Here is a 27,821-nt window from a genome sequence, read left to right as displayed (position 1 = left end):
AGGTCAAATCTTTATTTTACCACTCGCTGCATTCTTGATGTTCATGAATTCAGCAGGTTCATGATTGTCTGCAGCATTAACCCTTTAGAGCCGATCGGAGCGGACGCGCTCTGTTTTGCGTAACTATTTTTAAATCCCAGTAGCACTGCAACCACGTAAGCTAGCGCAAAATTTTTTTTTGCATATGAAACCGGATGAGTTGTACTTACATCTTGTGCCATCAGCTTGTCCTAGGTCACGGTTTCCTTCCACATAAAGCTTTGCAAAAACTGCATAAAAAGCGCTTGCAGGAACAAAAACATAATATTCCAGAAACACGCTTTACCGATCCGATCAGCTGTTCATAGACGTCAGCGCGAACTTTTGCATTTCCGCCATTACCTGCCCGAAACCGGAAGTGACGTCATTTTCGCAGAAATGTAGTCTTTTTTACCATCAGGGCCTCAGGGCATATACTGGTCTTTTTAAAAGTTATCTTTGACTTCATGACTTTCTGTGTCGTTTCTGGGATGCTTAGGACTCATATTGCACTGCTGGAAATAGTTTATTTTGATGCATATGCTGCTTTTTTGCAAATTTGCAGTATAATATTTATTTTCGTTTTTCCTGCAGTGTATAAAAATTGGTGTATTTCAAAAATAAAACTATGAAGACACTCAAAATAAATTTCCTGTGGTGGGAAACTATTTTGTGCAACTTTTTTGTATTTACAGTTTTGAGGGATAAGCCTCTTAAATTTCTCTAACTACAAATATATGTTAAAAAAGCAAAAACGATTTTCAATTTTTTTTGTATTTTATTGCACGTTTTTTGCAATTTATGTAATTACTATGCACTTAATGAATACATATTATTAAAATCTGGGCTATAATAGTTGTATTGATGTATAGTAACTTGAAATGCTCCCAAAAATGGCTCCACAGCATGTAAAAATATAATATAAGCTCTGGTGGACTTGGTTCTATGGTAGGTCTTAAAGGGTTAATCTCATATTTCCATTAAAGTGTTGAATTTGACTGTTTGATGTTCTTTATGATCTCTGGCACCAGTTAATCTGTAGGCTGAGCCCAGTCCATCCATTTAGTGAAATGATGTTTAAAGGTCTCCTTGTTCTGTGAGCGTGCACAGATCCTGAAGCAGAAAGCCTGGGTTACAGAGAAATGATCATCACTGTGATGATGCTCATCATCTCTGACTGGGATTTGAGGTTTTGTCAAAGCAGCAAAGAAAGCCTGGCTATGTTGGACTGGGTGTGGCAGCAGCTCCCAGTTTGAGTTCAGGAGACAGACACCCTCTCTACTTTGAAGATCAGCTTCAAACTTTCCTTTTTGATAAAGCTTATAGTTCGAGCTGGATCAGGTGACCCTGAACCATCCCTGAGTTATGCTGCCATAGAGATGGATAACAGACGGATTGTTGTTTTGTGTGTCTGCATGAGTGCGCATGCGCCAACCAGCGTGCAGCCTGTTACAGTCGCTCCTGCTTTTCTCTTAGTTTAGCTCTTTTTTCTTATGTATTCTTTTTTTTTTCTGACTTGTATTAAATAATTTCCCCCAGGGATCAATAAAGTATTCTGATTCTGATTCTGATTCTGCAGTCTGTCAGGCTGTCTGATCACAGAGCAAGGCTGTTCTTCTTTGGCCTCCGCTCTGAGCTCCAACCCCTCCCATCTGAGAGAGCTGGACCTGAGCTACAATCATCCAGGTGACTCAGGAATGAAGCTGCTGTCGGCTGGACTGAAGGATCCAGGCTGGAGACTGGACACTCTCAGGTATGGAGAGAATGTCTGATAGAGGAGGAAGAGCTGGAAACATTTTCTGTGTCCTTCACTCACTTCCTGTTTGTTTCCTGCAGATGAGACATGAACAATCACACATGCAGGAATATTTTCAGGGACAGACACACTAGTCTAGCTGGATAGTACATGGATATTTATGTAGGGGGTCTCCAAGGAGTCTGTTTGCAGGAACATTAATGATAACTGATAAGTCATGTTGAGAGTTTCATTAAAAGTAGACCTACAGTTAGGTCCATAAATATTTGGACAGAGACAAAATTTTGTAACTTTAGATACACTTTATTAGGTACACAGAGACAACATTTTGTAACTTTAGATACACTTTATTAGGTCACAGAGAAAACATTTTGTAACTTTAGATACACTTTATTAGGTCACAGAGACAACATTTTGTAACTTTAGATACACTTTATTAGGTACACAGAGACAACATTTTGTATCTTTAGATACACTTTATTAGGGCACAGAGAAAACATTTTGTATCTTTAGATACACTTTATTAGGTCACAGGTGTACTATACCTGAGATAGTGGCCACTGTGTACCTAATAAAGTGTCAGCCATGTGTATGTTTCCCATGCTGTATGTCCACAGTCACAGTGACAGTCAGTGACGCTGACAGAAGGATGAAACAAGGCTGTGAATCATTTCAGTCTGTGTGTGTGACAAAGAGGCAGAAAGGAGCAGCTAGCCTACCTAGCACTAGCTGCTCGCATTGTTAAAAGGGAAGAGAAAACAATATTAGCATTAGCTGCTAATAATTATTCACCCCTAATTAGAATTAGCCGCTAATGGCAGCATACTTAGCATTAACTCCTCACATCGTTATAATGCAAATGAGGCTAACTTGCATTAAATTAGACTGCTGTTATTAGCTAATGCTATTTAGCAGTAGCTGCTCACATTGTTATAAAGCAAAGGAAAATGATATGAGCATTAGGTTCTAATGCATATTTGCCTTAAATTAGACGTAGGTGCTAATGGCGGCCTACTTAGCATTAGCAGCTCAGACGTTGTAATGCTAGGAAAAAGAGTGTTAGCATTAGCCGTTCACATTGTTATAAAGTTAAGGGAAATAGTGTTAGCATTAGCTACTCACATTGTTAAAAAGTAAGCGTTAGCATTAGTGCATAATGCTAATTCACATCAAATTAGCATTAGTTAATAACGGCAGCCTATTTAGCATTGGCAGATAATGTTGACCTTGGCCCACTGGAAAAGTTAAGAACTAAAGATTTAGGAGTGTTTCTCGATAGCTCTTTCTCATTTGAGAAACAAATGAATTCTGTTATTACAACCAGCTGTAAGGTTTATATTGTTGATTGTCATTTATGCTTAGAAATATTTACTCATATATGCTTAGAGTTGTATAATTGATTGCATAATGATAGAGGATTGATCCTTAGTAGTCTGTAAAGACTCTGTGTGCCTTCCAGAGTGCTCTGGCATGCACACACCACTTGGGGCCATGAGAGAGGTCGTACCCTCTCTTACTGATTTATGGTGTAGGACAGGGGTCTCAAACTCAATTTAGCTGGGGGCCGCTGCAGGCAGAGTCTGGGTGAGGCTGGGCCGCATTAGGTTTTCCACAAGAAAGGCATGGTTAAAAAATTCCAATCTTCTCTAATCTCTTTATTTTTATTTTTTAACACAAAATATGAAAAATAAATAAACAAATTAAGAATTAATAAGAAAATAAATCAATCTGTAATACATAAATAAAACAATAATAAGATATTTTTAGTCAGTGAACTTGTGTGTTTTTTTCAGTCTTCTATATCTGCTGTGTTTAGATTGAAATGTCTGTATTAACAGTTCTATAACCTTCTTCTGAACATGAATGGAACACTGTAGAAAATGAACTGTTCTTCTGAACATGGCTTCTCTTGCCTACTCCTTGCTGCTAGAGACCTGGCAGCGTTTCCTCTCACATAGCCGAGCCAGATTTGGCCTGAGGGAGGAAGCAGTTGCGACCCTCAGTATGTCTTGAAGGGCCTCTCTCTCTCCTGAGGGTGCCTGTGTGGGCGTGTCCCACTACCTCCTACCTGAGATGCCACCTTTCCCTCCGGCGCAGCTGACTCCCATCAGCAATTAAGGGCATTTAAGCCCAGAGCAGGGTGAGCTCTGGGCCAGAGTGCCATTTGTGTGGTACAGCTAGTGAGCTGAGTGTTTTGCGGTGTTTCCAGCTAGTGAGCTGCGCTTTCCTTTTGACTTTGAGCTTTATTGACCAACGCCTGAGTTTTGTTTGTGTTTCTTATATGGTGATAGCGGTTTGTCCGTCTCTTTTAGTTGAACTACTTCAATAAAACTGTTTTATTTAACTGTTTCGCCTCCTCGACTCCTTTTTCTGACCCGGTCACTTTTGTTACTTCCCCCTCACTGCCCAGGACCCCCCCAGGGGAACGTAACAAGTGGGGGCTCGTCCGGGATATTTGAAAAAGGAGTTCTGTGTTGGATTTGGTTTGATTATCTTGCTTTTTTCACCTTTAGAGATTCAACTTCCCAGTTAAGTTAGGTGAGTGTCCAGCTGAGCTTATTAAGTTCTTCCTTCGGGCACTCTTTTGTTGTTTTGCCTTTTTATTTCGATAACCGCGGATTCGTTCCCTGTTGGGGTAGCAATCAGGGCTCCGGTCGCTGAAGTTCTGCCTTGAAAGTTGCCTCGAGCCCAGCACGCTCCAGAAGATAGTAGGCAAGGTTGTTGTGTTTAGGAACTGGTTAAGTTTTTTGTTAAGGTGGTTGCGAGAGGTAAGTTGGTCAGCTAAGTAATTGTGTAGTTGTCGGTTTAATTGTCTTAATTAGTGTGTGTTTTCTAACCCTTCACCATCCCCCAAAATGTTTGACACAGCTGCTAGTGTACAGGTGTTTAGAGGCTCGTTTGTGAGCAATAACATTCACCTGGTTCCAGACTTCTGTGAATCCAGTGTTCACAGCTTTTTCAGTGTGTTCGAACGCCTGGCAACTGCAGTGGCCTCAAGATGTGTGGGGGGTGATGTTGCTGTGTCGGTTGACAGGTAAGGCTCAAGAAGCGTGTTCTGGTCTGTCTAGGCAGGACGGCCTGGTTTATGGAAAGATCAAAAGTGCCGTCCTCCAAGCCTATGAACTGGTACCTGAGGCCTATAGGCAGCATTTTCGAGGGTTGGAGTTGGCACAGGGACAGTCCTATCTTGACTTCGCTAGGGAGAAGGCAAAGCTCTTTGATAGGTGGTGTTCGGCAAGCCAGGTTAACGATGTGGGGTCCATACGTGAGCTTATGCTGGTGGAGGATTTTAAAAAAACTCTGTTCCTAAGTCTGTGGCCCTTTATTTAAGTGAACAGAGGGCTACAACTTTACAGCAAGCTGCCACCCTGGCAAATGAGTTTAAGCTGACTCATAAAGCAAGTGCTATAGGACATGATATCCATCTGCACCATAGCGCCTCCTGGACAGGTAAGAGTGGGCCAGCTAATAAGGAAAATGTAGTTATGGTTTTAAGATCTAGGCCCAAACTGTGTTTTTTCTGTCACAAGCCTGGCCATGTGGTTGTCAATTGTGTCAAACTGACACTCAAACAGAAAGCCCACTCAACACAAAAGGGGCCTGCTTTGAGAAAAGTCAGTCGTGGCTCTCAAACTGACAAGCTTGTCAGGCCTACTGTAACAACCTGTACTTGGACTTATTGAAGTTCAAAGTGGAGAAGAGCTTTTGGCACAAGTATGTGCTACCAAAAAGGCACATGGTCCGCTTGAACATTCGGGAAAGCCGAGGGAAACTAGGGCTCAATTCTCTCAAAAATTGTCCAAGCTTGTCTGCTTTTCCATTCACCTCCCTGAACTTTGCTTTGAGTTCAGAGTTGCACTGCAGCTCAATGAGCTCTATTTGAAGCACAGAAGGGGCATCTTGCACATCAAAGGAGAAGGGGTCCGCAAAAATGTGAAAGGTGGCTCTGTGTGTCTTGAAGTCAGCAAATCTGTGATCAAATTCCTCCTGTAGCCTCAAAATGACATCAACATACTTGTGGATGCAGGCACACCATTCAGTGCTGACGAGTGCCTTGCATGCTGGGAAATGGCAAAGGTTTGTCTGAGAGAGCTGAGCTTTCGAGAGAGCTGAGCTTTCCAGAGCGCCAGTTTTGTGGAGAATGCTCTCACGTTGTCATAGGCAGCACTGACAAGTTGCCCCTGGCCTTGTAACGTCTTGTTCAGTACATTAAGCTCATGTGTCATATCAACAAGAAAAGCTGAGTCCATGAGCCATTTGGGATCAGTTAGCACAGGAACACTAACTCCATCCTTCTCCATGAAGGCTTCACTTCTGCTCTCAACTCAAAAAGTCTCTTTAATACATTTCCCCTGCTGAGCCAACGTACCTCAGTGAAGTCGAGCACATCCCCATATTCTGACTCCATTTCCTCTAAAAAAGCTCAGAACCTTCGGTGCTTTAAGCCCCTGGATCTGATTTGGTTGATGCATTTCACAACAATAGACATCACATTGTCAAACTTCAGGCATTTGCTGCAAAGGACCTGCTGATGGATGATGCAGTGCAGAGCAATGGCCTCCTCCACGCCTTCCTCTTCCAGTTTGTTTTGTGCCACCAGTCCATGTTTCCTCCCTGTCATTGATGGCGCTCCATCTGTTGTTATTCCAACAAACCTCTTCCATGGCAAACCAACATTCTCAATGGCATCACACAGCTTGTAAATATCTGCTGAGCGGTGGTCTGGCCATGCATTGGAATTACTGTGAGCAGCTCCTCCATCACTTCAAAACTGTCATCAACACCACGGACATACATTGGGAGCTGGGCAGTGTCGGTGATGTCTGTGGTCTCATCAAGAGCGACTGAGTATACACTGAAACATTTGGCTTTCTCACACAGTTGGTCATAAATGTCACTTGACAGGTCAGAAATGCGATCTGCTGCGGTGTTGGCAGAAAGGCTGATGTTGCTAAACTGACCTTTCTTTCCCGGACAGACTATATTTGCAGCCTGCAATATGCACTTTTAGACAAATGCACCTTCTGTGAATGGCTTCCCTGCTTTAGCAATCATCTCACTAACCACGTGGCTCCGACTGCTGCATTATTCTCTTTGGTTGCTTTCTTGGAGAAATCTTGCTGCCTCAGTAGATCTGTTTTAAGACTGGCAACCCGGTTCGCTCTCTCGTCTCCCTGGTATTTTGCATCCACCTCAGCATGTCTAGTTGTGTAATGACGTTTCAAATTGTATTCCTTGTGCAGCGCAACTTTCTCTGTGCAAATAAGACAGGTCGGGGTGCCCCTGTGCTCAACAAAGAAATATTGCATTTCCCACTTTTCCTGAAATTGTCGGTGCTCATCACCAACCTTTCTCTTCACCGCAGGCTTTGAAAAAGACATGTTTGGGGCTATGTGACATTTATAATTCTACTTGGTGTCACTGTCGCATTGAAGTTTCAATCAAGCGTTTAGCCGACGGACGGGGAACGTCTCAACGCGTAGAGAACGTCATTTCTGCTTCTTTTTCTTGCAACCGTAGCACGGCGATCGGCAGATAAAAAGCCGGTAGCAGTCTCCTTTGTTTTTACGCTCGATGTTCATGTCTTTCATGACGACACGAACACCGTGGCGTTTGCAGATGGTAGAAAGTGCAGGGATAGCGAGCGCAAAAAAGGCGACTGCTCACGGCGCCGGGCTGTTGTTACAGGAGAAAGAAGCGGAAATGACACCGTGACATATAACAAATAACATCAGCTGTTTCTGATGTTAGTTGTTTTGACTGCTTTTACATTATATTGAAATATATGTAATGTTCATGTTTGCTGCAATGCAAACGCAGTGATGCAAATAAAAACATGGAGCCACAAATTACGGTGCGACCCTATAATTAGTCCGGGTTACCGGGGACTGTTGTTGCCGATGAACAGGTGTCGCTATGTGACTGCAGACTAAATTGGGCTGCATTGAGTTCATGACTTTTCTTTTATCCCGCCGCCTACGCATCACTGTGAGAGTTAATATGAGATCTCTCTCTGTGGAAAAATAACTTTAAATCCCACTGACGTGTGTATAAATCTATATACGTATAATGTCCCGCTGGGCAGCAACTTAAAAAAACAACTTTTTTTGAAGTGTTGTGAACGCAGCGCGCTGGGGCGAATGTCGGCGTTTGCCCAATAGAAAGGAGGAAGCCAGCCAGGCACAGGAAAGAAAGAAACACTCCAGGGCAACGCTGCTGGAACTTTGACTCATTGAGAAATGTTTCCCTGCTTGCATCAAGCCCGGCTGGTGTCCCCTGAGATCCATATCCCACCCTGATTGGTGGGTTAATTCAGCTCCGCCCACAACACTGTAAAGTGTCATACATTATCAAACTAACATTACATTTTCATATTAAGGTGGGGCCAAAAACTATCGTCCTGCGGGCCGCAATTGGCCCGCGGGCCGCGAGTTTGAGACCCCTGGTGTAGGAGGACACCTACTCTGTGTCTGGTTAAGTATAAGAGCCCTTTGTTAGGGGGACCGCTGGACTCTTAGCACCAGCTTTGGGGTCACAGGGTCACATCTGGAACACACACACACACACACACACACACACACAGACACACACAGACACACACACACACACACACACACACACACACACACAGACACACACACAGACACACACACACACACGCACACACACACACACACAGACACACACACACACTATGCACAGACTGGTACTCTTTGTTCATACCTGTGTAAGACGTCATAATGAACTTGTGCATATTCATGTAAGCTCAATAAAGAGCAGTGTTACGAGGGAGCAGACGAGAGCGACTGAGGTCAAGTGAAGGAACGGCGCTGTCACAGTTCTCTCCCTCATCAATTGTCTGGTTCCAGCGGTGGGTCTGTGCTAGACGACCCATCACCAGCTTTTTCCACTGGTTACCAGTACGTGGTAGAATCCACTTCCAGATCTGGTTGTCTTTAAATCTGTGAATGGATTGGCTCCATCTTATCTCTCTTTAACAAAAGAATCCAAGTGGAGCCCTCAGGTCTGCAGATAAGCAGCTTCTGACCAGAACTAGACGTAAAAACAGAGGTGAGCTTTATCGATGGCTGCAGCCAAACTCTGGAACAGTCGCCCTTCACATCAGGTCGTCACCAACACTGGACATTTTTAAAAGCCGGTTGGAAACACATTTGTACTCTGTAGCTTTCAATCCTGACCAGTCTTTATAGTCATTACTGTGTATGTTTCCTATTTTCTCTCTACTCTGTGCAGCACTTTGGCTCAAGCTGTTTTTAAATGTGCTGATAAATAAATGTAGATTTCTTTGAATAAAACAGTGGAGCCGAGCTTTGAGCTCAGTGTGTAACAGTGTGTGTGTGAGAGCCATGTAATGTCCATGTGTGCATGCTGACTGTGCTGCTCTGACCCCCCTCCTCCTTTCAGGGTGGAGCCTGCTGGAGTCCGATGGTTGAGACCAGGTCTGAGGAAGTGTAAGTGTGTTTTTAATGGGATTCATGAAAACAAAGCAGCACACATTCAACCATCTTCATCATGTCAGGAGTCATCATCAAAGTGTCAATCAATGAACAGATGATGGATCAATAACTGCAGCTGGATTGTGTTTGTTCTCTCCATCAGATTCCTGTCAACTCACAATCGACACAAACACAGTGAACACAAAGCTCCAACTGTCTGACAACAACAGGAAGGTGACACGTGTGGAGGAGGTTCAGTCATATCCTGATCATCCAGACAGATTTGATGTTTATCAGCTGCTGTGTAGAAATGGTCTGACTGGTCGCTGTTACTGGGAGGTCGAGTGGAGAGGAGACGTTTATATATCAGTGAGTTACAGAAGCATCAGAAGGAAAGGAGGCAGTGATGACTGTTTGTTTGGATGAAATGATCAGTCCTGGAGTCTGGTCTGCTCTGATGATGGTCCTGGTTATGTCAGGCACAATAAGATACAAACATCCATCTCCTCCTCCTCCTCCTCCTCCTCCTCCTCTGTCTCTAACAGAGCAGCAGTGTATGTGGACTGTCCTGCTGGCACTCTGTCCTTCTACAGAGTCTCCTCTGACACTCTGATCCACCTCCACACCTTCAACACCACATTCACTCAAACTCTTTATCCTGGGTTTAGGTTCTGGTCTCCTGGTGCCTCAGTGTCCCTGTGCTGAGTGGAGTGTAAAGAGTGTCTCCTGTTACAGAAACACTCTGACTGTTGAACAGATAGTTCAGTCTGTACATGTCTGTCTCTTTCACTCACAAACACGTTTTCAGATTCATGGATTCAATCAGTTGATGTTTGAAACTCTTCTAAATGATTCCTTGTAAACTTCTTCCTCTTCAGTCACAAACAAACAGGAAGTGATGTCACATGTGTTCCTGTCCACACAGCAGAATGAGTCTATTGCTGACAGTGATGTACAAACAGAGTGAGCATTTCTGAGGCCCAAAATAAACTGAGTAGTTCACTGAATGAACAATGGACTGTGAGCTCAGTTCCTTCATCATTAGTATGGATTATATATGTATATGTATTATATTAGTATCATATATATCAGGTGCTGCTGCTTTCAGTCATTGTGCAAATGTGCTGTTTGTAAGCTTGTAAAGCTGCAGTCAGCTGAGACTGAAGAAGTCACCTGATCAGTGAGCAAACGTTTCTGAAAACGTCCAGATGAACAGAATCAACCTTTTGGGATCAGCCAGCAATGCAGCATCATTGTTGTTCAGCTTCAGAGGTTTGCAGGAATGAACTGATGACCAGAAACAGCTGCAAAGTCCAAGAAAATACCAGCTGGAGTTCAGCTGCATTTGAAGAAGTCAAAGAAAAGTAAGGATGGCAAAGGGCGACGTTTTCTTCCAAAGAGCTGCAAACATGGTCGACGCCTCATTAGAAGAATCATCTGGACATTTGTGAGGAACTCTAACCAAGAAAGCAACGTCACACAGATCCAACAGACAGTTTCCATGACTGCAAGTGTTGAGTGGAAAAATGCTACATTGCATTATTGCATCCTCTCACCACAGGAGGCGCTGTTGGCACCACTGATTGCTGATCAGCTGTTCTCTGATGATCTGATTGATACTGTGAATAACGGGACTCACTGAACTCTGTGACACAGTGAAGATTACAGAGTTTAACTTCAACATCTGACTGACGTCACACAGACAGAAGGATGAACCAGTGAGGCACAGAACACAGTTACTGGAGATACTGGATCAGCTCCATGTGAACCTCTGATGGAGAAGCTGCTGAGCCAGAGAAACATCAGGACATGACAGCAGCTGCACTTATCTAACAACATGTAGCAGAGCTGATCTATGTTAGAGGATCTATCACAGCAGCTGAAGCCAAAGTCCAACACTGGATACCAGCTGAGCCTGTGCTGAGTGTAGTGTTACAGGAAAAGGGCAGAAACACTGGTAGCTCCCAGTGATGCTGACTGGGGCACAGAGCTGAATGATGCAGCATCAGGACACTGTTTCAGTCTGACTGACAGAGAAACCTGTAGCTGTATCTACATGTGAGGCAGAGGCCACACAAGCAGCTTTCTATGTTTCACAGTGACTGAGATCTTCAGTGGGGGTGGACATGCTCCTGTACAGACCTCTGAGGAGAACCAAGGTGCAGTCAAAGAGTCCAGTCTGTCCTCACAGATGTGAACATGTGCTTTCATCAGGTCTGCTGTCAGCTAGCAGGCTCACATCAGAATCACTGTTCCTGAAAAACACAGTCTGTGTGACATCATCAGTCAGCTGATGGTCCCAGATCTGAATGGTTTCTGTCTCTACTGAGGAAGTCAGAGAATATCACTGAGGTGTGGATCAGGTCTGAGTGAGCTGTGGAGGGACAGCTTTAAACAGTCCACAGGTCTCACGTCCTGCTCAGTCTGGTAGCAGATACCTCGTATTGTTCCAGATGTGCTGACATCAGCAGCAGCACAGCTGTGTGATACCATGAATCTCAGTTATTGATCCAACACACAGTAAATACAAAGATCAGGATTTCTGAGAGTAATCATTATGAGTCTGAACACATGATCACTGAATGTTAGTCTCCACAATAATAAGCTAACACAAGCAAACACAGCTTTCAGCTCTTATTTTGAAACTGGCTTATTTAGAGAGCTGTGATGTGAGCGTGCCTGGCTCTGAGGCACTTGGGTCAGCCTCTGTTGTTTAGAAGTGTTACAGACTGTGAATGACACAGACCTGTCAGTTTCCATGTTTGTCTGTAACACAGCTCAGGGCTCCATGCTGAACGCATCCATCCAGTGTTATTGATCCAGGACTGATACCAGCATTGGGATCAATACTACAACACACAATCACATGTGTCCACGTGATGTGTTTGACCAGCTTTATTCATTAATGATCAATCAGCTTATTTACTGCATCTGAGTCCAGCTTCATTTAAATGATCCAACCATGAAAATGACATCAGTCCTACAGAAGCACTTCATGCTAACAGGAAGTCATTGATTAAGGTGGAATAACACAGAGACACAACCACTCACAGCTAACCTGACCCCACTAACTGCATGTGTTTGGACTGTGGGAGGAAGCCGGAGTACCGGAGAGGACGCACACAAACACGGGAGAACATGAAGCTCTGAAACAAAGATGGTGGATTTGACCTCAGGACCAGGCGGGGTTACGGGGGTCATGACCCCCCAATAATAGATCCAGCTACACTGAAACTGTCAATTTCATTTACTTTTCCTGTTTTAAAGCTATCAGGCTGCTTTGTGGCTCACTCAATACTAAACTAAGATACTTTCAGTGTGAATCATTTGCAGGAACACAGGCAGGATTTAAAGTGCAGAACTTTACAGTCTCTGTCTCAAAGTTGGTCTGAACATGCTAACAGCTCTTTGTTTTTTTCAGTTTTCACTGGTTTGATGTAATGAAAGAAATTTTAAAGAAGCAGACGATTGTTGTTATTTTAGTTCTATAGTTTCATAAATCGTGGTGTGGATCTAAGTCAACATTCAGAATAAATAAGATAATACAGCACTTTGATGGTTGCCTTTGTATTTTCCCAGCAGTGCTCAGGTTGGTTCTCGGCTACATTTACATACAGATGTTAATGTGTTCAGCAGCTGGACTCATCTGAGGAAGGAACATTGGAAAGGTGCTCAGTGCACAACTGCATCACTAATTTTATGTAAGACCCTGTGTTTTATTGTATTTATATATTTGTAACATTTGACTCAAACACTTTTGGGAAGGATGAAAATGTTTTCAGGAGGAAGTTTTTCCTTCTGTCCGACTGCAGTACACACAACACTGCGTCTCCCCCCATTATCACACTTCCTCAGGCTGGTGATGAGCGCCCCCTGGTGTCAGTGTTGATGACGTCATGCACAGTGAAACATAAACAGTGTCTGTTAATAAAAAATCATGTGTCCATCCTCATGTTTGCATCATGTTTCTGTAAAATCATCAGCTGTTTCTGAACCTTCTTCATTGTTTGACTCATTCCAACAGCTGTGAGCTGTGATGGAGTCAGAGCAGCTTCATCACTGATGTTCAGGTGAAGCTGAACTTAATAAACTGTAGAAATGATCAGGATTCAGGTTGGATGTGTGAAACACTTCTGTGTGAGGTCGCAGTGCTTCATATGTGTGTGTGGGCTGAAGCACACACGTGTGAGTCCTCAGAGGTTTCACACACATCACTGCACACACTTATAATCCTAGTTTAAGCTTGTGGATCATATCGGACACATCAGCAGCTCTTTGGAGACAAAGATTTGAGATTTAAGATGAGTCATAGTCTTTCTATCCATGGTAGCTTCCACTGCTGAGGCTCGGGAAACATGAAGAGGATAATTAAGAGCAAGCATCAGCTCTGTCTCATCTAACTACACAGTATTATGATCATGCACTTATGTCTCAAACTAAGACACAATGAGACAAAATGAGTTCTGTGAGTCTTTAGATTATCAGTAATTCTGGTGACAGTTTGACGCTCAGTGGAGCCATTTTTGGTTTGTGATGAGTGTTTTGTGAGCTTCTGTTTTGTGAATCGCTCTTTGTAATTTAGAAGATGGTGCAGAAATGTGCGCGCCCTTATCTGAGAGGACACGGAGAGAGTGTCGCAGACTCGAGGTGAGGAGATAAACCTCGGAGCAGGATGGCCTGCACGTTACCCATGTGCATCTTTTCAGTGACATCAAGTGAACCCATAATAAGCATTTCTATGTCTTAGACATCATGTCCATTTCTAATGAGAGATTATTTTTAAATGAGGGAAACCTGGTCTAACAACACGCTTACAACAGAGCTAAAGGTTCACCACAGTGAGACGGTGGGACTCTGATAAGAACTGAAACACTGTGTATGAACAGCTGAGACAAAACTATATATAAACACTCATTTATTCCAGTTTAGTTTGCAATGATTTTAAAGTAATGTGGAACGATTCATGTTCATGAGCTGTTACAAACACAACTATTGATTTGTCTATATATGGTCGGACTACAAGGCTCGTGTTGAGGCTCTTGGAATAATGTGTGAATTACAGCAAGAAATGATGGTTTTCCCATTTTACCAAAGTGGAATAAAATCACCACAGCAAAGAAATAATGTTATTGTCTGCAGCTAAAATATATGGTGAACATGGTTTTATAATAATGTGCAAACACAACCTCACTCTGCTCTATACGAGGAGCCAACCACAGCTGTCCGGGTCTTCATCCACCACCTCCACCATCTTTGCTCATCATCATTCACTTAATTGCTGATTGGTTTAAATCAAACTCCATTACAGGTTCAACTCCATTATATAACAGCATGTTGACTTTGGATCTGGTGTGCAGTGCCACCTTAAAAGATGAGGAAACTAAGAGATTACAAAAAAAGAAGTGGAGGAGTTAAAGAGCTGCAGCAGATTAACAGTTTCTGACAGTCATGTGTTAGAAATAGGACGATAAGATGAGCTGAGGGATCCATCTACTGCTCAGTGAAGCCTCATCAGAAACAGTCTCAGTGGAAGGATGGCTCTATTGTTAAGGAAGGACACAGGCAGAAAGACTGGCGTCTGTCACACAGGAACTGGACTGAAAATCAGCTGCACATATTCATCAGGATGTGCAAACATATTATAGGTGTGGAATTCAGGACAGTACCATCAGAAGTTGATCCACTGTGCAAATGTCTGATTGGCAGTGGCTTCATTTTTCACTATGAACAAACTGCTAATGCAGCATCACAGGCCGTCAGCCATGGATTGGCCTCCCCAGACCTCAACATTACTGAAACATCTTAACAGAGGATGGAAACAAAGGGAACCAACATCCAAGAAAAGAGCTGCTGCTGAAAACTTCCTCACAGAAAACACAAACAAGCTTGACTAAGAGACTCCAGGCTGTGCTGAATTATAAAGGTGGACTGACCTCCAGGGTCCTTAGTATCATATAAGCTCAGTTTGTGTCTTATATACTTTCCATTTATATAACAAAATATATAGAAAGGAGGGTGGTTTAAGATGTGTGTAGAGTTTTATTCATTATCTTTAGACAAACAAAGAAAGCACCATCCATTCGTCTCCAGTCTGTATGAAAAACAGGGGAAAGGTCAAATTAAACCTTTGAAATTCCTTTCACAATAAATCCATAAATAAACAAAATAAAACATAGAAAAGTGTTTAAACCCACTTTTCCATAAAGCTGTCAACAGGAAATGTTCCAGTAAACATGTCTGTGTTTCTGCTGTTTTCCTTTCATGCGTCCACAGCTGACAGGTAACCCTATTGGAGTCGCCATAGTGACGGGTGGCGTCTCAGCTTCAGCGTGTTGATGGGCACAGCCATGGTTACCACAGCTGGAGTTGGTGTACGGCGAGCTGTGAGAGGACAGAGATGGAGAACGCACATTTAACTCTTTAACAGGAGATACGTTACGACTAACAGACGACTGCTGTCTACATGATGTCTTTGCAGCCCTTATGCTACATGTTACACAACTTTTCTTCATGCCAACAAGACTGAGGTGCCACATAGTCGACACATACAGCTGATTATGATGCATGTTTTACTATTGCTATGTTCACATCATCTGCTTGGCTTTATCACTGAAAGCCTGGAGATCCTCTGACGTGTGCATGGCTGATGTGAAGTATGATTAGTCCTACATGACATCAACAACAGAGGCAATGAAAGCTTTGTTGTTAACAGGTTGTAGGTAAAGTCAAATGTCTACTTCTACACTTGTGTTGGGTAAAGTTCTTCTCACTGCAGCAGATTTATATCTGTGCTTTCACAGGGCGTGATGTGGAGCTCAGCGCTGAGGTGCAGGTCTCCTTGGAGACGGCATCCTGGCTGAAATATTATCATGCTTCCAAAACATTTCAGCTTTTATTTTGAAAGAAACAAGACTTGAAAACGAATCCCCTTCTTCCTCTTTGTCTTTGTTCTTCAGAGGAGTGTCACCTGGACAAACTCAGGGCTGTTCTAGAGCCTTTCTTATTATTTGACTCCATAGAAATAAAACTGAATGGAATCAAACAAAAACACCCAAACAGCTAAAACACTTTGCTTTATTCTCTTTTTTAACAAATACGTTGAAGTCCATCCACAACAACACAGCTGAGATCTCCTTTGTAATCAAGTGTTTCCATCCTTTGTACAGATCTGCATACAAAACAATCATTTACGTCCCACAGAAGTCTAGTTACACGTAACTATACAAGAACTGGTGAATGACAGAAACATAAGACACATGATCACAGGTGATAACAAAAAGAGAAAGAATTCATGTGTTAGTGATGTTTTTCAGCCCTGATGGCTCATGTTGGAGAAACAAGCTGAGGTACGTGGAAAGTTCACACACACAAGTGGGCGTGAGCGCACACACAGAGAGAAACACAACTGAAGCATCTGTTTGCTGTTTCTGCTTTCATCATCTCTGCTGCTGTGTCAGGCTGGGGTCTCTCAGTGACGTGGTTGAGGTGAAGTATGACGAGTATCCCTGATTCAGTCCATGGAGACAAAGGGCAAAGAAAGCTGTTGTTAACAAACTCTATGGTGATGTGGCATTTAGCTCTGACTCTACGCTCTGCTGAATCCTTTGAACCTGCTGATCAGTAAAGCTCTACGTGCTGCAGCAGATTGACCTCATCTGTGTTCACAGGTGTGGACCTCAGCGCTGAGGTGCAGGAGACTTTCATTCAGTTCTCCCTGCAAACAGCATCCAGCCTGGAAATACTGTCATCTTTCCCACAAATGCTGCTCTTATCTCAGAGAAGAAGTCTGATGTAAATAACTGCAATCAACAGTGATGTTCTGCACAGATCACTTTTCCATTTTGCTCTCTAGATGAGTCCCAGCTGCCTGACCTTGTGTCCAGGTGATCGTCTCACTGAGGAGCTTTTGTTCTGAAAATCTCACGTCCATCACCTGTTTCCTTTTTACTATCTCTGCTCTTTCTTTATTCACAATGCTCATAATATCACACAATTATATTCATCACCTGCATGTTTTTATCCAGCTGCTGTTAGAACCAAACAAATAAAAAGGATGAAAAGCCTGAAATCCTTTGATTTATTACATTTGAAACAAATATGAGAGCATCCCTAACAGCACAGCTGAGACCTTTGTTTTAATCAAGCCTTTGTATCGACACACTTGTAAAGATTCATATACAAAACATAATAGAATAAATCAATATAAAATACACATAATCACAAAAATGCAGCCATGTTGTGAGTTTGCATCTAAAACATGCATGTTTCCCTTTGTACAGGCAGATTTACAGCAGACAAAGCAACACGCTGATCGACTTTGACCGCTGTAAAAACAAAATACCCACCAAGTCTGAAGTCGATCAGAGGAACTGTTGACAGACTGACAGACAAACAGATGCTTGATTCATTAGTGCGATTAAATGTTCTTCTTTAGCAGCATCACTTCATGTGTTTGTGTTCCAGGAATAAAGGTCTGTTTAAACTGGACGTCTCCTCAGCATCACTCGTGCTGTCATGGTTTCAAAGCTGTGCAGAAAGAATCTGAGGGATGATACAGAGGTGACCAAAGTTACAAACATCCAGCTGTGCTGGAAATGTTTGCAGAGCTCCAAACTCTTTGGCTTTCTGCAGAGCAAGTATGGAAGAAGCACCTGAGCTAACTTCAGTTTAGACGATATGAGGAAAAATGCTGCTTCCCAAAGTTTCCTACAAGTATCCAGTTTATATTTAGAGAAGCGAAGGCTCTTTATCCTGACAACTACTCCCTGGTGGATCCCTGTCCTGTGACAGCAGCAAAGACTGTGTATCAGTATCATCAAAGCCACTTCAATAACCAGTGTTTAAAGCTCTCTAGCAGATGGACTTCAGTGGCAGCAGCCTCTGTCTGCTGTGTACAGAAGGTTCTCTGATGAAGCACACAGCAGATGCTGCACTACAACAGCAGCAGCAGCTCAGCTTCAGTTTGCTTCGACGCCCTTTTTGACCTGTGAAACAGCAGAAAATGAAACATTTCAACACCCGTTTGTTAGCGTGAGCTATTCTGCTGTTTTTCATCATTTCACAGGTGAAATAAAATCACATTTACTTCCTGTAGGAGTGATCGTGTCCAGCCTGACTGAGACCATGTGCTCCATCCTGCACAGGTAATAAACCTCTGACATGAAGGGCTGTCAAGTAGTTTTAGACAAATGGGGGTAAAAGAGACGTTAAAAGCTTAAAGAGAAACTACATTTTCTAAGAACTGTCTGACGTTCACCTCTCACTCTCAGAAAGTATACATACTTTCTTTGATTCACTAGTGAGATAAAATGCATTTCTTGGACAACATGACTTTGATATATTTGTTTTCCAGGCGCAAAGGTCTGTTTATACTGGCGAGCGATGCAGGCAGGAGGACTCTTTACACTGTGACTGACTAATCAATCTCTTCATCATGACTTCTGCTGTCATGGTTTTAAACCTGCGCAGTGGAGAAAAGAAGCTGAAAGAAGCTTCCTGCAAGTACCTGACGTGTCTTTAAAGAACTAAATCCTCCTCATCCTCACAGACACTCCCTCCTTAACCAGTTTCTTAAACTAGCTAACAGGTGGAGCGACACCACTGCGTACCAAAGGTTATAAAGTTAACCACACAGCAGACACTCTCGGTGCGTCAGCTGTGTGGAATCGAGTTGTTCCTGCATTAATACACATACTGAAGGAACTGCCATGAGAAAGGTGAACTGAAGCTTTGATGCTAAAGTTAAGAACCTTTTGTTCACACTGGCAAGTGTTCAATGTTACCATTTATGCCAGTTTATTAATAAAGTACTTTTAAAAACAGCAGCAGGGCTGCAGCTGGATCCTTAGCTTCCTGTCTGACAGACGCCAGGTGGTCAGACTGGGCAGCATCACCTCATCCCCCATCACACTGAACACTGGTGCTCCACAGGGGTGTGTACTGAGCCCTCTCCTGTACTCACTCTACACCTACGACTGCACAGCCACTAACAGCTCCAACATCATTGTGAAGTTTGCGGACGACACTACAGTGGTGGGTCTTATCACCAACGGTGATGAGACGGCTTACAGGGAGGAGGTCAGCGCCCTGACCCACTGGTGTCAAGACAACCATCTCACCCTCAACGTCGCAAAGACAAAGGAGTTGATAGTGGACTTCCGGAGGTGCAGAGAAGTACACACCCCCATCACCATCAACGGCGCTGCTGTGGAGAGAGTGAGCAGCTTCCGGTTCCTTGGCGTACACCTGGCTGAGGATCTTACGTGGTCAGTACACACAAACAAAACAGTGAAGAAGGCCCAGCAGCGCCTCTTCTTTCTCAGGAGACTGAAAAGATTCGGCATGAGCCCCCGCATCCTCAGGACCTTCTATCACTGTGCCATTGAGAGCATCCTCACCGGATGCATCACCACCTGGTATGGCAACAGCACCGCCTACAACTGCAAAGCTCTCCAGCGAGTAGTGCGGTGCTCTGAACGGATAATTGGAGGTGAGCTTCCCTCCCTCCAAGACATCTACAGGAAGCGGTGCCTGAGGAAAGCGGGGAGGATCATCAAGGACTCCAGTCACCCCAGCCATGAACTGTTCAGACTGCTTCCATCAGGAAGGAGGTTCTGCAGCATCCGGTCCCGTACCAGCAGACTGAGAGACAGCTTCTTCCATCAGGCCATCAGACTGCTGAACACGTCATAGACACCTCAGCTTCACTACTGGAACTTTAACATTATGCACTCCATACTGTATATAAATGCCACTTGTTTTGCACATATTCAACTCTGTATATTTTATATATTTTATTATTATTATTATTTTATTTTATTTTTTTACTATTTAATTTGTAAAACTGTGTATACACACACACACACACACACACACACACACACACACACACACACACGTAGGAAAATATTTAGTATACACATCCAGAAATGCATATACTATTATATATTGTACATATATTTATTAGTTTCAGGTTGGCCATTCTTGTATTTTGCTCGTTTGTGTTGTTGTGTTTGCACATCTCTGTTGCTTGTGGGGCTCGCACACAAGAATTTCACTCGCATGTGCTGTGCCAGTGTGCCTGCACATGTGATGTGACAATAAAAAGTGATTTGATTTGATTTGATTTGAAAAGTGCAATAAAACCAAAAATCTATGAAACAGCAAATAATGAAATATTTTCATTTCAAGACCTTTTTATTAACTCTTCTCCGGCCTTTATAGCACATTTACTTGTCTTACACTCTTTCAGTTGATATGAGTGACCAATATCTAATTCATTAGCTCACTAGTGCTTTACTGTTATATTCAGTCTGCTGACTGAGATCAGGTGACATTAAAAAAATCGCTAGTGAATGAAATGTGAAAACAAAAATCATTGTGATCAAAGGTCTCTTGTTTGCTCTGAGGCACTAAAGCTGCACAGGTAATAAGCTTCTTGGCTTTAAGTGAGGATTTCCATTCGTTTGCAAGCAAATGAAGAAACAAAAGTTTGTACAGACTTTAGCGCCCTGTTGTCCTCATGTGTGGACGTCACATTTTGGGATGTTTAGACCAAAATACAAAGTTTTGCTCAACAAGGACCTGATTTGCACTTACGAGGTCATTATCCTGCCTCTGTTCTATCGACATTTAAAGCGAATATCCTCATATGTGGATCTCATTTCTCTCAGAAACAAAGTTCTGGTAATTCTTTGTTTGTACATGAATCAGGTCCCAAACAGCCCAAATAGCAAAGAGACTTTAAAAATGCATGAAAGCGTTCAGGTCTTAGGAGGTTAAAGCTCTAAAAGAGAAACTCCAGTGAAACAAGTTGAGGTGACCACGTGTGTCGTGTGTGTTGTTGTCACATGTTACTCTGCACGCCAGCAGGTGCCGACAGGTTAATCTGGCCCTGCTTTGTTTGTCCTTTTGGAGCAAAAAGCCTGTTTTTCTTGTGTTTTTAACTACATTTGATCATCACGTTGCTGATATCGTCTGATCTGCATCCCAACTGCTAACTTTGTGTTATTTAGGTTGTTTCTTTGAATGTTTCTCTTGCTAACTGTCTGAGGTTCACCTCTCACAGAGTGAACATAATTCTGCCCTTGTAGGATTAAACTTTGTGGTTGCAAAACCGTCCATTTGTTTAGCAGAACTGACATGTTTCTGAATCCATCCCAGAGCCGAGGGTTTGTGTAAGTGGGTTTTTAGTGTGGGTTTTCATGCTGGCAGGGAGGCAAAAGGTGATGTCAGTGTCTACTATATAAAGAGGCAGCAGCTTCCAGATCTTCATCTGTGTTCTCCTCCATCATCATTTCACTCATCACATGGCTTCACATCTCAGCCTTCTGGGAGTGGTGCTGTGCTCCTCATGGTTTCTGCTTCTGAAATCCCACCTCAGGCAGACTTTGATTTACAGGCAGCAACAGTCATCCATAATGGTTCTTATTTTACCGCCCATCTAGTTTCATAACCACATGTCCAACTTAGGGTTGCAGGAAGGGGAGCTTCAGTACATGTTCACGTACTGTGTTGTGTGATATACTACAAGTGTTTTTCCCATAAGTATTTGGACAATGAACTCTGCTGTAGCTGTGTCTCTGTCCAAAGTAAAACAATCAGGATGTGTTGAAGTGCAGAATCAGAGTTTTAATTCGAGGGATTTAACAAAAGAACTGCTTTAACTGCTTCCTGGCTGCGTTCAGCTGTTACTCACAGGGCACCACAGTGGGTGACTGTTCATGTGTGATTGGACACATTTTTAGGCCTGATGCCATTTCTGACACAACCCCAAAGAGATGTTTTGTCTCCTCCTGAGATTCAGCCGCTGAGCTTCCACTTGGTAGGCAAATGTGTAAAGAACTATATTCAGGGGCGTTTTTAGCCCGTTTTGGGGGGTGCTTCCCAAAATGGATCAAAGCACCCCCAAAGATTTCTTACTTTTTTGACAATATTTGGTGTTTGTGTGATACACTACAAAAAATATAGAAAGTATACAGTACTTGGTTGAGATCTTTTAACAACAGAAGTATAGATAACCCCCCTCCCAGAATGGTTTGTTCCAGCTCCCTCTCCCCTGCTCTGGCTCTGGTGCCCTTTGTGCCAGAGAGATGGTGGCTGAGACGCAGCAGAGCGGAGGTGGAAGTGCCTGGCTTAAAACAGGACATGTTAGCTGCATTTAACCTTCAGTTACTCTTTATATAGTTGGTAGGAGTCAGACCATGTTTCTGTTTACCTGAAAAACATTACACCAGGTAACCTGCTGGGTTAAACGTGTTTTCTGACGATGTTTGTCCGTAGCTGCTGTTGTTACCACTGTCCTGTTTGAAAAGGAAGGAATGAGAGAAGCTGCTCACTTTGTCATATGTGCCGATATTAAACCCAAGGTACTTACCAGCTAACTGACTGGATTCCCATTAACCTTATAACTCCTGTTGTGTGTGTGTGTGTGTGTGTGTGTGTGTGTGTGTGTGTGTGTGTGTGTGTGTGTGTGTGTGTGTGCCTGCCAGTCAGGTTCATAATGGATATAAGGATGTCTTTTCAAAAAAAGCAGCAACATTCAGGTAAAAATGAAAGAACAAATGATCCGTCAATAAAGGATAATGTTGGATCAGTGTTTCAGTATTTATGTCTTTTATTTGATGTTCATGTGTTTGGTTATTTGCCTTTTGGTTGAAAGTACACTGAGGGAGGACTTTTTTATTAGTGGTTTCAATAGTATTTTTTCATATTAATGTAATTTTTTCATCTAATACAATCTATTTGTGTATGATTATCAGTTCAAAGAGGGAAAGAACAAGGTCAGGAAGAATCAGGTAAGGAAGCAGACAGGGAGCAGTGACAGTTACAGCAGAAACTGTTAAACTGCTTGAGAGAGTTGATCACCAAACACTGATAGATTTGCCAACCTCAAGGTGAGGTTAAAATAAAAGAAACAATCTGCAGAGCCATGTTAGTCGTGTCTGCAGTGAAGAGCTTTTTATACATTGTACCATAGGCACAGTTGCCTCCATTTTTATAATTGTTTAAATTAATATTTTGTACATTTGTACATTTCAAGGACTCTATTTTTGGAGTGTATGTTTATGTATCTGTATTATATTATACGAACACTTTAAAAGTCTGTCCAAAGAATCACTCAGTTTACTTTTTACTCACTATGAGCATCATTCATTATTCTCCCCAGTAATTAAGGTCAGGATATGTATGTTTTTATTCCAATCCATTCTTCTTTTGCAGCGTTTAAATAACCTTGATCAGATTTGATGGTTTTGTTACAAACTTTTCAAAAACTGTTTGATTAGAGGTTTTTTTTTTTTTTAATTGAATATTGATTTATTGATTAGCATTCAAATATCTCAGTGAAAACAATAAAGATCTACCACAAAGCAAGAAACCGAGACAAGGCTAATCAAAAGGTACTGGCTGAAGCATGTTTATTAAATTGTGTTAAAATGTACAAAACAGTGATGTCATGTTTTGAGACTTGATGAATTTAAGAATCTTATGATTTAATACAGAAATTTGCAGACTTGCACAGAGAGGGTAAAATTAGGATGACTGATAACAGAGACGAAGACAACAGACGACGAGGACAGGAAGGAACAGGGGTTTAAATGCACCAAGGAGACAGTCAGAGAGAACTCGGGACAGCTGGAGGCATGTAGGGATGCAGGGACTGACAGAGACGGGGAAGACGTCTCATCGTGACGAGTAAAGTTTATCTTGCCTGGCTGGGCAGCTCTCTGGGTGCTCAGCACCCCCAAAGCTCTGATCCTAGAATCGCCCCTGGTTGAGACGCATTTTCTCTAAACACCGGGTCTCTGTGGCTTTTAAACACCTCAACACGCTGCACCAAACACTGGTCCACCCCAAGGATCGGGTCCCCCGACACAAACAGAGTAACATAGTGTACGCTGTTAAGTGCAGGAGGATTGTCAGGATTTATACATCGGGGAAACCAAACAACCTCTGGCTAAGAGGACGGCACAACACAGAAGAGCCACCTCGTCAGGCCAGGACTCTGCAGTCTATTTACACCTACAGGCCAGTGGACACTCTATCAATGATGAGGATGTGACATCCTGGACAGGGAGGAACGCTGGTTTGAGGGCGGAGTCAAGGAGGCCGTTTACGTGAAAAGGGAAAGACCATCTCTGAATGGAGGAGGGGCCTAAGGGTCCATCTGTCACATCTTACATGCTGTGATTGCAGCCATTCCCCAGCTCTCTGTGAATGGGACTCATGGACATGGATCAGTGGTTGTTGATCAATGGTCATGAGAATTTGCATGATTAAGATGAAGGAACGGAGCTCAGCCCCAGTGGGCTGGTTTCAGTCATTATGCAAATGTCCTGTTTATAAGATTGAAACCTGCAGTCAGCTGAGACTGAAGACGTCACCTGATGATGACGACACGTTTCTCCCACAAAACGCTGCGTCCAGATGAACAGAACCAACTTTTGGAGACTCGTCTCTTGTACTGACTCACAGTTTTGTGTCTCTTGCAGCTGTTTCATCGGGCATGTTTGTTGTGACCCAGAGTCCAGATGTTTCTGTCATGGAGGGAGAGACAGTAAGCATCACCTGCTGCTGGACAAGAACGTCTGAAAGATTCAGAGTGGCCTGGCTGAAAAATCAAACAATAATTAAGAGAGAGACCAACGCAAATCAATCTCCAAGTGTCTGAAAAAGGAGGCAAAGACTCATCTTTGAACATTTCAAACATCAGAGGATTCAGGAACACACATCTGTAAAGTGACTGTGGAGATTCCATCTTTAACTGTGTCTAAAGGAAATGGGACCATCATCACAGTCAGAGAGAAGACGGTGAATAACAACAACAACAACCACACAGACTCCAGTGAGTGAACACGTTCAGTTTGGTGACCAACACGCCTCCAAAATATGTCAACGTCACCTTTTACAGATTAAACGCTGTCACATGAAAGTCTAGTCTGTCACGTGTCTGTGCTGTTACCGTACACGTGGCAGCCTTTGGTCGTCTGAAGGGACGATTAATAAACATTGAATCCTCCAAACCAGAGCGATGAAACTACCTGAACGTCTGTCAGCTGAAAACCTTCAAACTTACAGACGTTTGTGACGACTGGCTTAGAAAAAACTTTACAAACTTGTTCAGCGTTTTTGGTTTTGTTTTAAATTTATCTGATGATTCCAAAAACACTGGTGATTAAAAATGAATGATTGACTTTTGACTGATTGTCTCATTTAATGAATTAATTAATACTTATCATAGTAAACTCCTCTGGGTTACCATAGTAACACGACCAGTAAAGATGCTGTGGCATGCAGACTGGAGCAGCAGGGATCAAACCACCGACCTTTCTATTGTCAGGTGACCTGCTCCACCTCCTGAGCCCCACTTCTCATGACAAATGACTTCCTTTTCTTTTATTCTCACTGACACTTGAGGATTGATCATGTTTGATTAGAGCTGCTGCTGATTCTGCAGCCACAGGATGTGCCGAGGCTCAGGGAGGGGCAGCCATGTGACCAGTTCAGCTGAGAGAAAGAAGACATCAAAGACGTGCTGTGGAAGAGCCAGATATGAATAATAACTCATGATTAAACACGTAGAGGTGTATTAACACACAGTGAGTGAAGAAGAAACACCCAGTGCATCATGGGAGTCCCCCAGCAGCCTACACCTATTGGGTGGATGTTACATGTACAAGATTCAAACTTGTGATTTGAACGAAATAATTTCATGTTTCTGTGGTGAACATAATTAAATCATGTAGCATCTGCATGAAATTCAGACACTTAATTCTTGTTCTTGTTGAGATGACAGGATACAATCTAGTCAGAGTGGTTCGTTACCTGGACTCACGAAGTTCACAAGATCACATTAGATGTCAAACTGCAGGAAAATCACTGGAGTTTTCAGCAGCAGACAACTACGCCCACAACAACAGATTTCTTTGAGTGTAACTAAGGGAGGATCCAGGGTCACCTGGTCCAGCCCTAACTATATGCTTTAGCAAAAAGGAAAGTTTGAAGCCTAATCTTGAAAGTAGAGATAGTGTCTGTCTCCTGAATCTAAACTGGAAGCTGGTTCCACAGAAGAGGGGCCTGAAAACTGAAGGCTCTGCCTCCCATTCTACTTTAACCCTTAGATGCACACGTGGGGTCAAAAATGACCCCAGGGGTTGTTTTTCTCCAAAATCTTTAAAATGCAAAGTTGTAATATATTCATATTCCAGGTATTCCTCATAAAATATGTTTGTAACATGAGGCCATTTGCATTTTTATTTATTTTTTCATTAATTAAAAAAATGCAGTTTTTGTATCACTACCCCACTCTTCCACAAGTGGGGTTAAAAATGACTCCAAGCAGTTCCTATGGAATCTTCTATGAAACTTTCATTCTTAGCAACTCTGACTGTTCCTCTTACACTTCTGATGGATCAAGAATTAATTTTTGCACAGTAACGTACATGATTTATAGTCAGGGCTGCACATAAGTGGTCCACAGGTGTGCATTCGCTGTCAAAATATGAGCATTCCCGGAAATTCAGAGAATACACGCTTCTTTTGCGGTGGAGGAACACCTGTCACGGTCCTGGGTCTCCTGACCCAGCGTTTTTAGTTCTTTGTGATGTTTGTATTTTTGTACTTGTGTAAGTTATTCTATGGTTTCTAGTTTCGATCCCTTGCCCTTCATGTTGCTCTGTGTCCCCTCTGTTCTGTGTAAGTCTGTGTCTGCATGTTTGAGTTCCCCTCTGTGTCTCTCGGTTCTTAGAGTCCTCCGCCTTATGGTTTATGTCTCTGTGTTTCTTAGCTGCTGTCTCCACTGTGTCAAGTTCGCGTCTCTGTGTGATCCTTCCTGTTTTACTTTGAAGGTCCGTGTCTTATGTGAATGTGTCCTGCTTTGCTTGTCTCGTCAGTCCTGATTTCTCCCATCTGTGCCCTCCTTCTGTGTCTCATTCCCCTCGTTACTCCCCAGTGTATTTAAACCCTGTGTTTCTCTGAGTCAGTGTCGCGTCGTCTCTCTTGCTGTGTGTGATTCTCCCCGTGTCTTCTGGTATGTGTTATAATTAGCATTTCCCAGTTTAGTTTTGTATTGCTTGTGTTCTGTTTTCCAGCAATAAAGCTGTGCTTTTGAGTTCAAGTTCTGTTCCCGTGAGTTTGCGTTTGGGTCCAATCACTGCCTGCCACACAGCGTTTCATGACAGTACGATGTGACCACAACATGGACCCAGCAGACTTACCCGGGGAGAGCAATCTGATACGTGTGTAACGCCTAGTCGAGTGGATAACCCACACTTCAAATACACGGGCAAAGATTGTGGGAATAAATGCTATCGAAGCAATCCTCGGAGGAAATTCCCATCTCCGCCAGGTCAGAGGATGTGTGGACTTATTGGCCAATGTGAATGAAGCCTGGGAGGCTCGGAAAAAATCAGACTTGGCCCAGCAGCAACAGACAACAGCCACCCTGGAGCAGCCACGTCAGCCACACCGGCCGGATGTGGTTTTGCCCGGCCCTTCGGAGCCGTCTGCAAGGAAGAAACGACGATCACGCCGCCAGCGCGCCACCCCACAGCCGGACGTTCGGACTTGTACATCGCCGGCTGTGGTGAGTA

General features: G+C 43.1%; 1 protein-coding gene across 1 annotated transcript in view; it reads left to right on the top strand.

Moving 5' to 3' along the window:
• Positions 1-27,821, top strand: part of LOC113017307 (NACHT, LRR and PYD domains-containing protein 12-like) — a 113,765-nt gene that overhangs the window by 8,721 nt on the left and 77,223 nt on the right. The window contains exon 7 of the mRNA XM_026160472.1: positions 1,598-1,771. Coding sequence (XP_026016257.1) covers positions 1,598-1,771 — 174 coding nt within the window. The remainder of the gene's footprint in view (positions 1-1,597; positions 1,772-27,821) is intronic.

This window comes from Astatotilapia calliptera, unplaced genomic scaffold (assembly GCF_900246225.1).
Source record: "Astatotilapia calliptera unplaced genomic scaffold, fAstCal1.2 U_scaffold_10, whole genome shotgun sequence".
Classification (NCBI taxonomy): domain Eukaryota; kingdom Metazoa; phylum Chordata; class Actinopteri; order Cichliformes; family Cichlidae; genus Astatotilapia; species Astatotilapia calliptera.
This window is presented reverse-complemented; position numbering and strand designations above follow the sequence as displayed.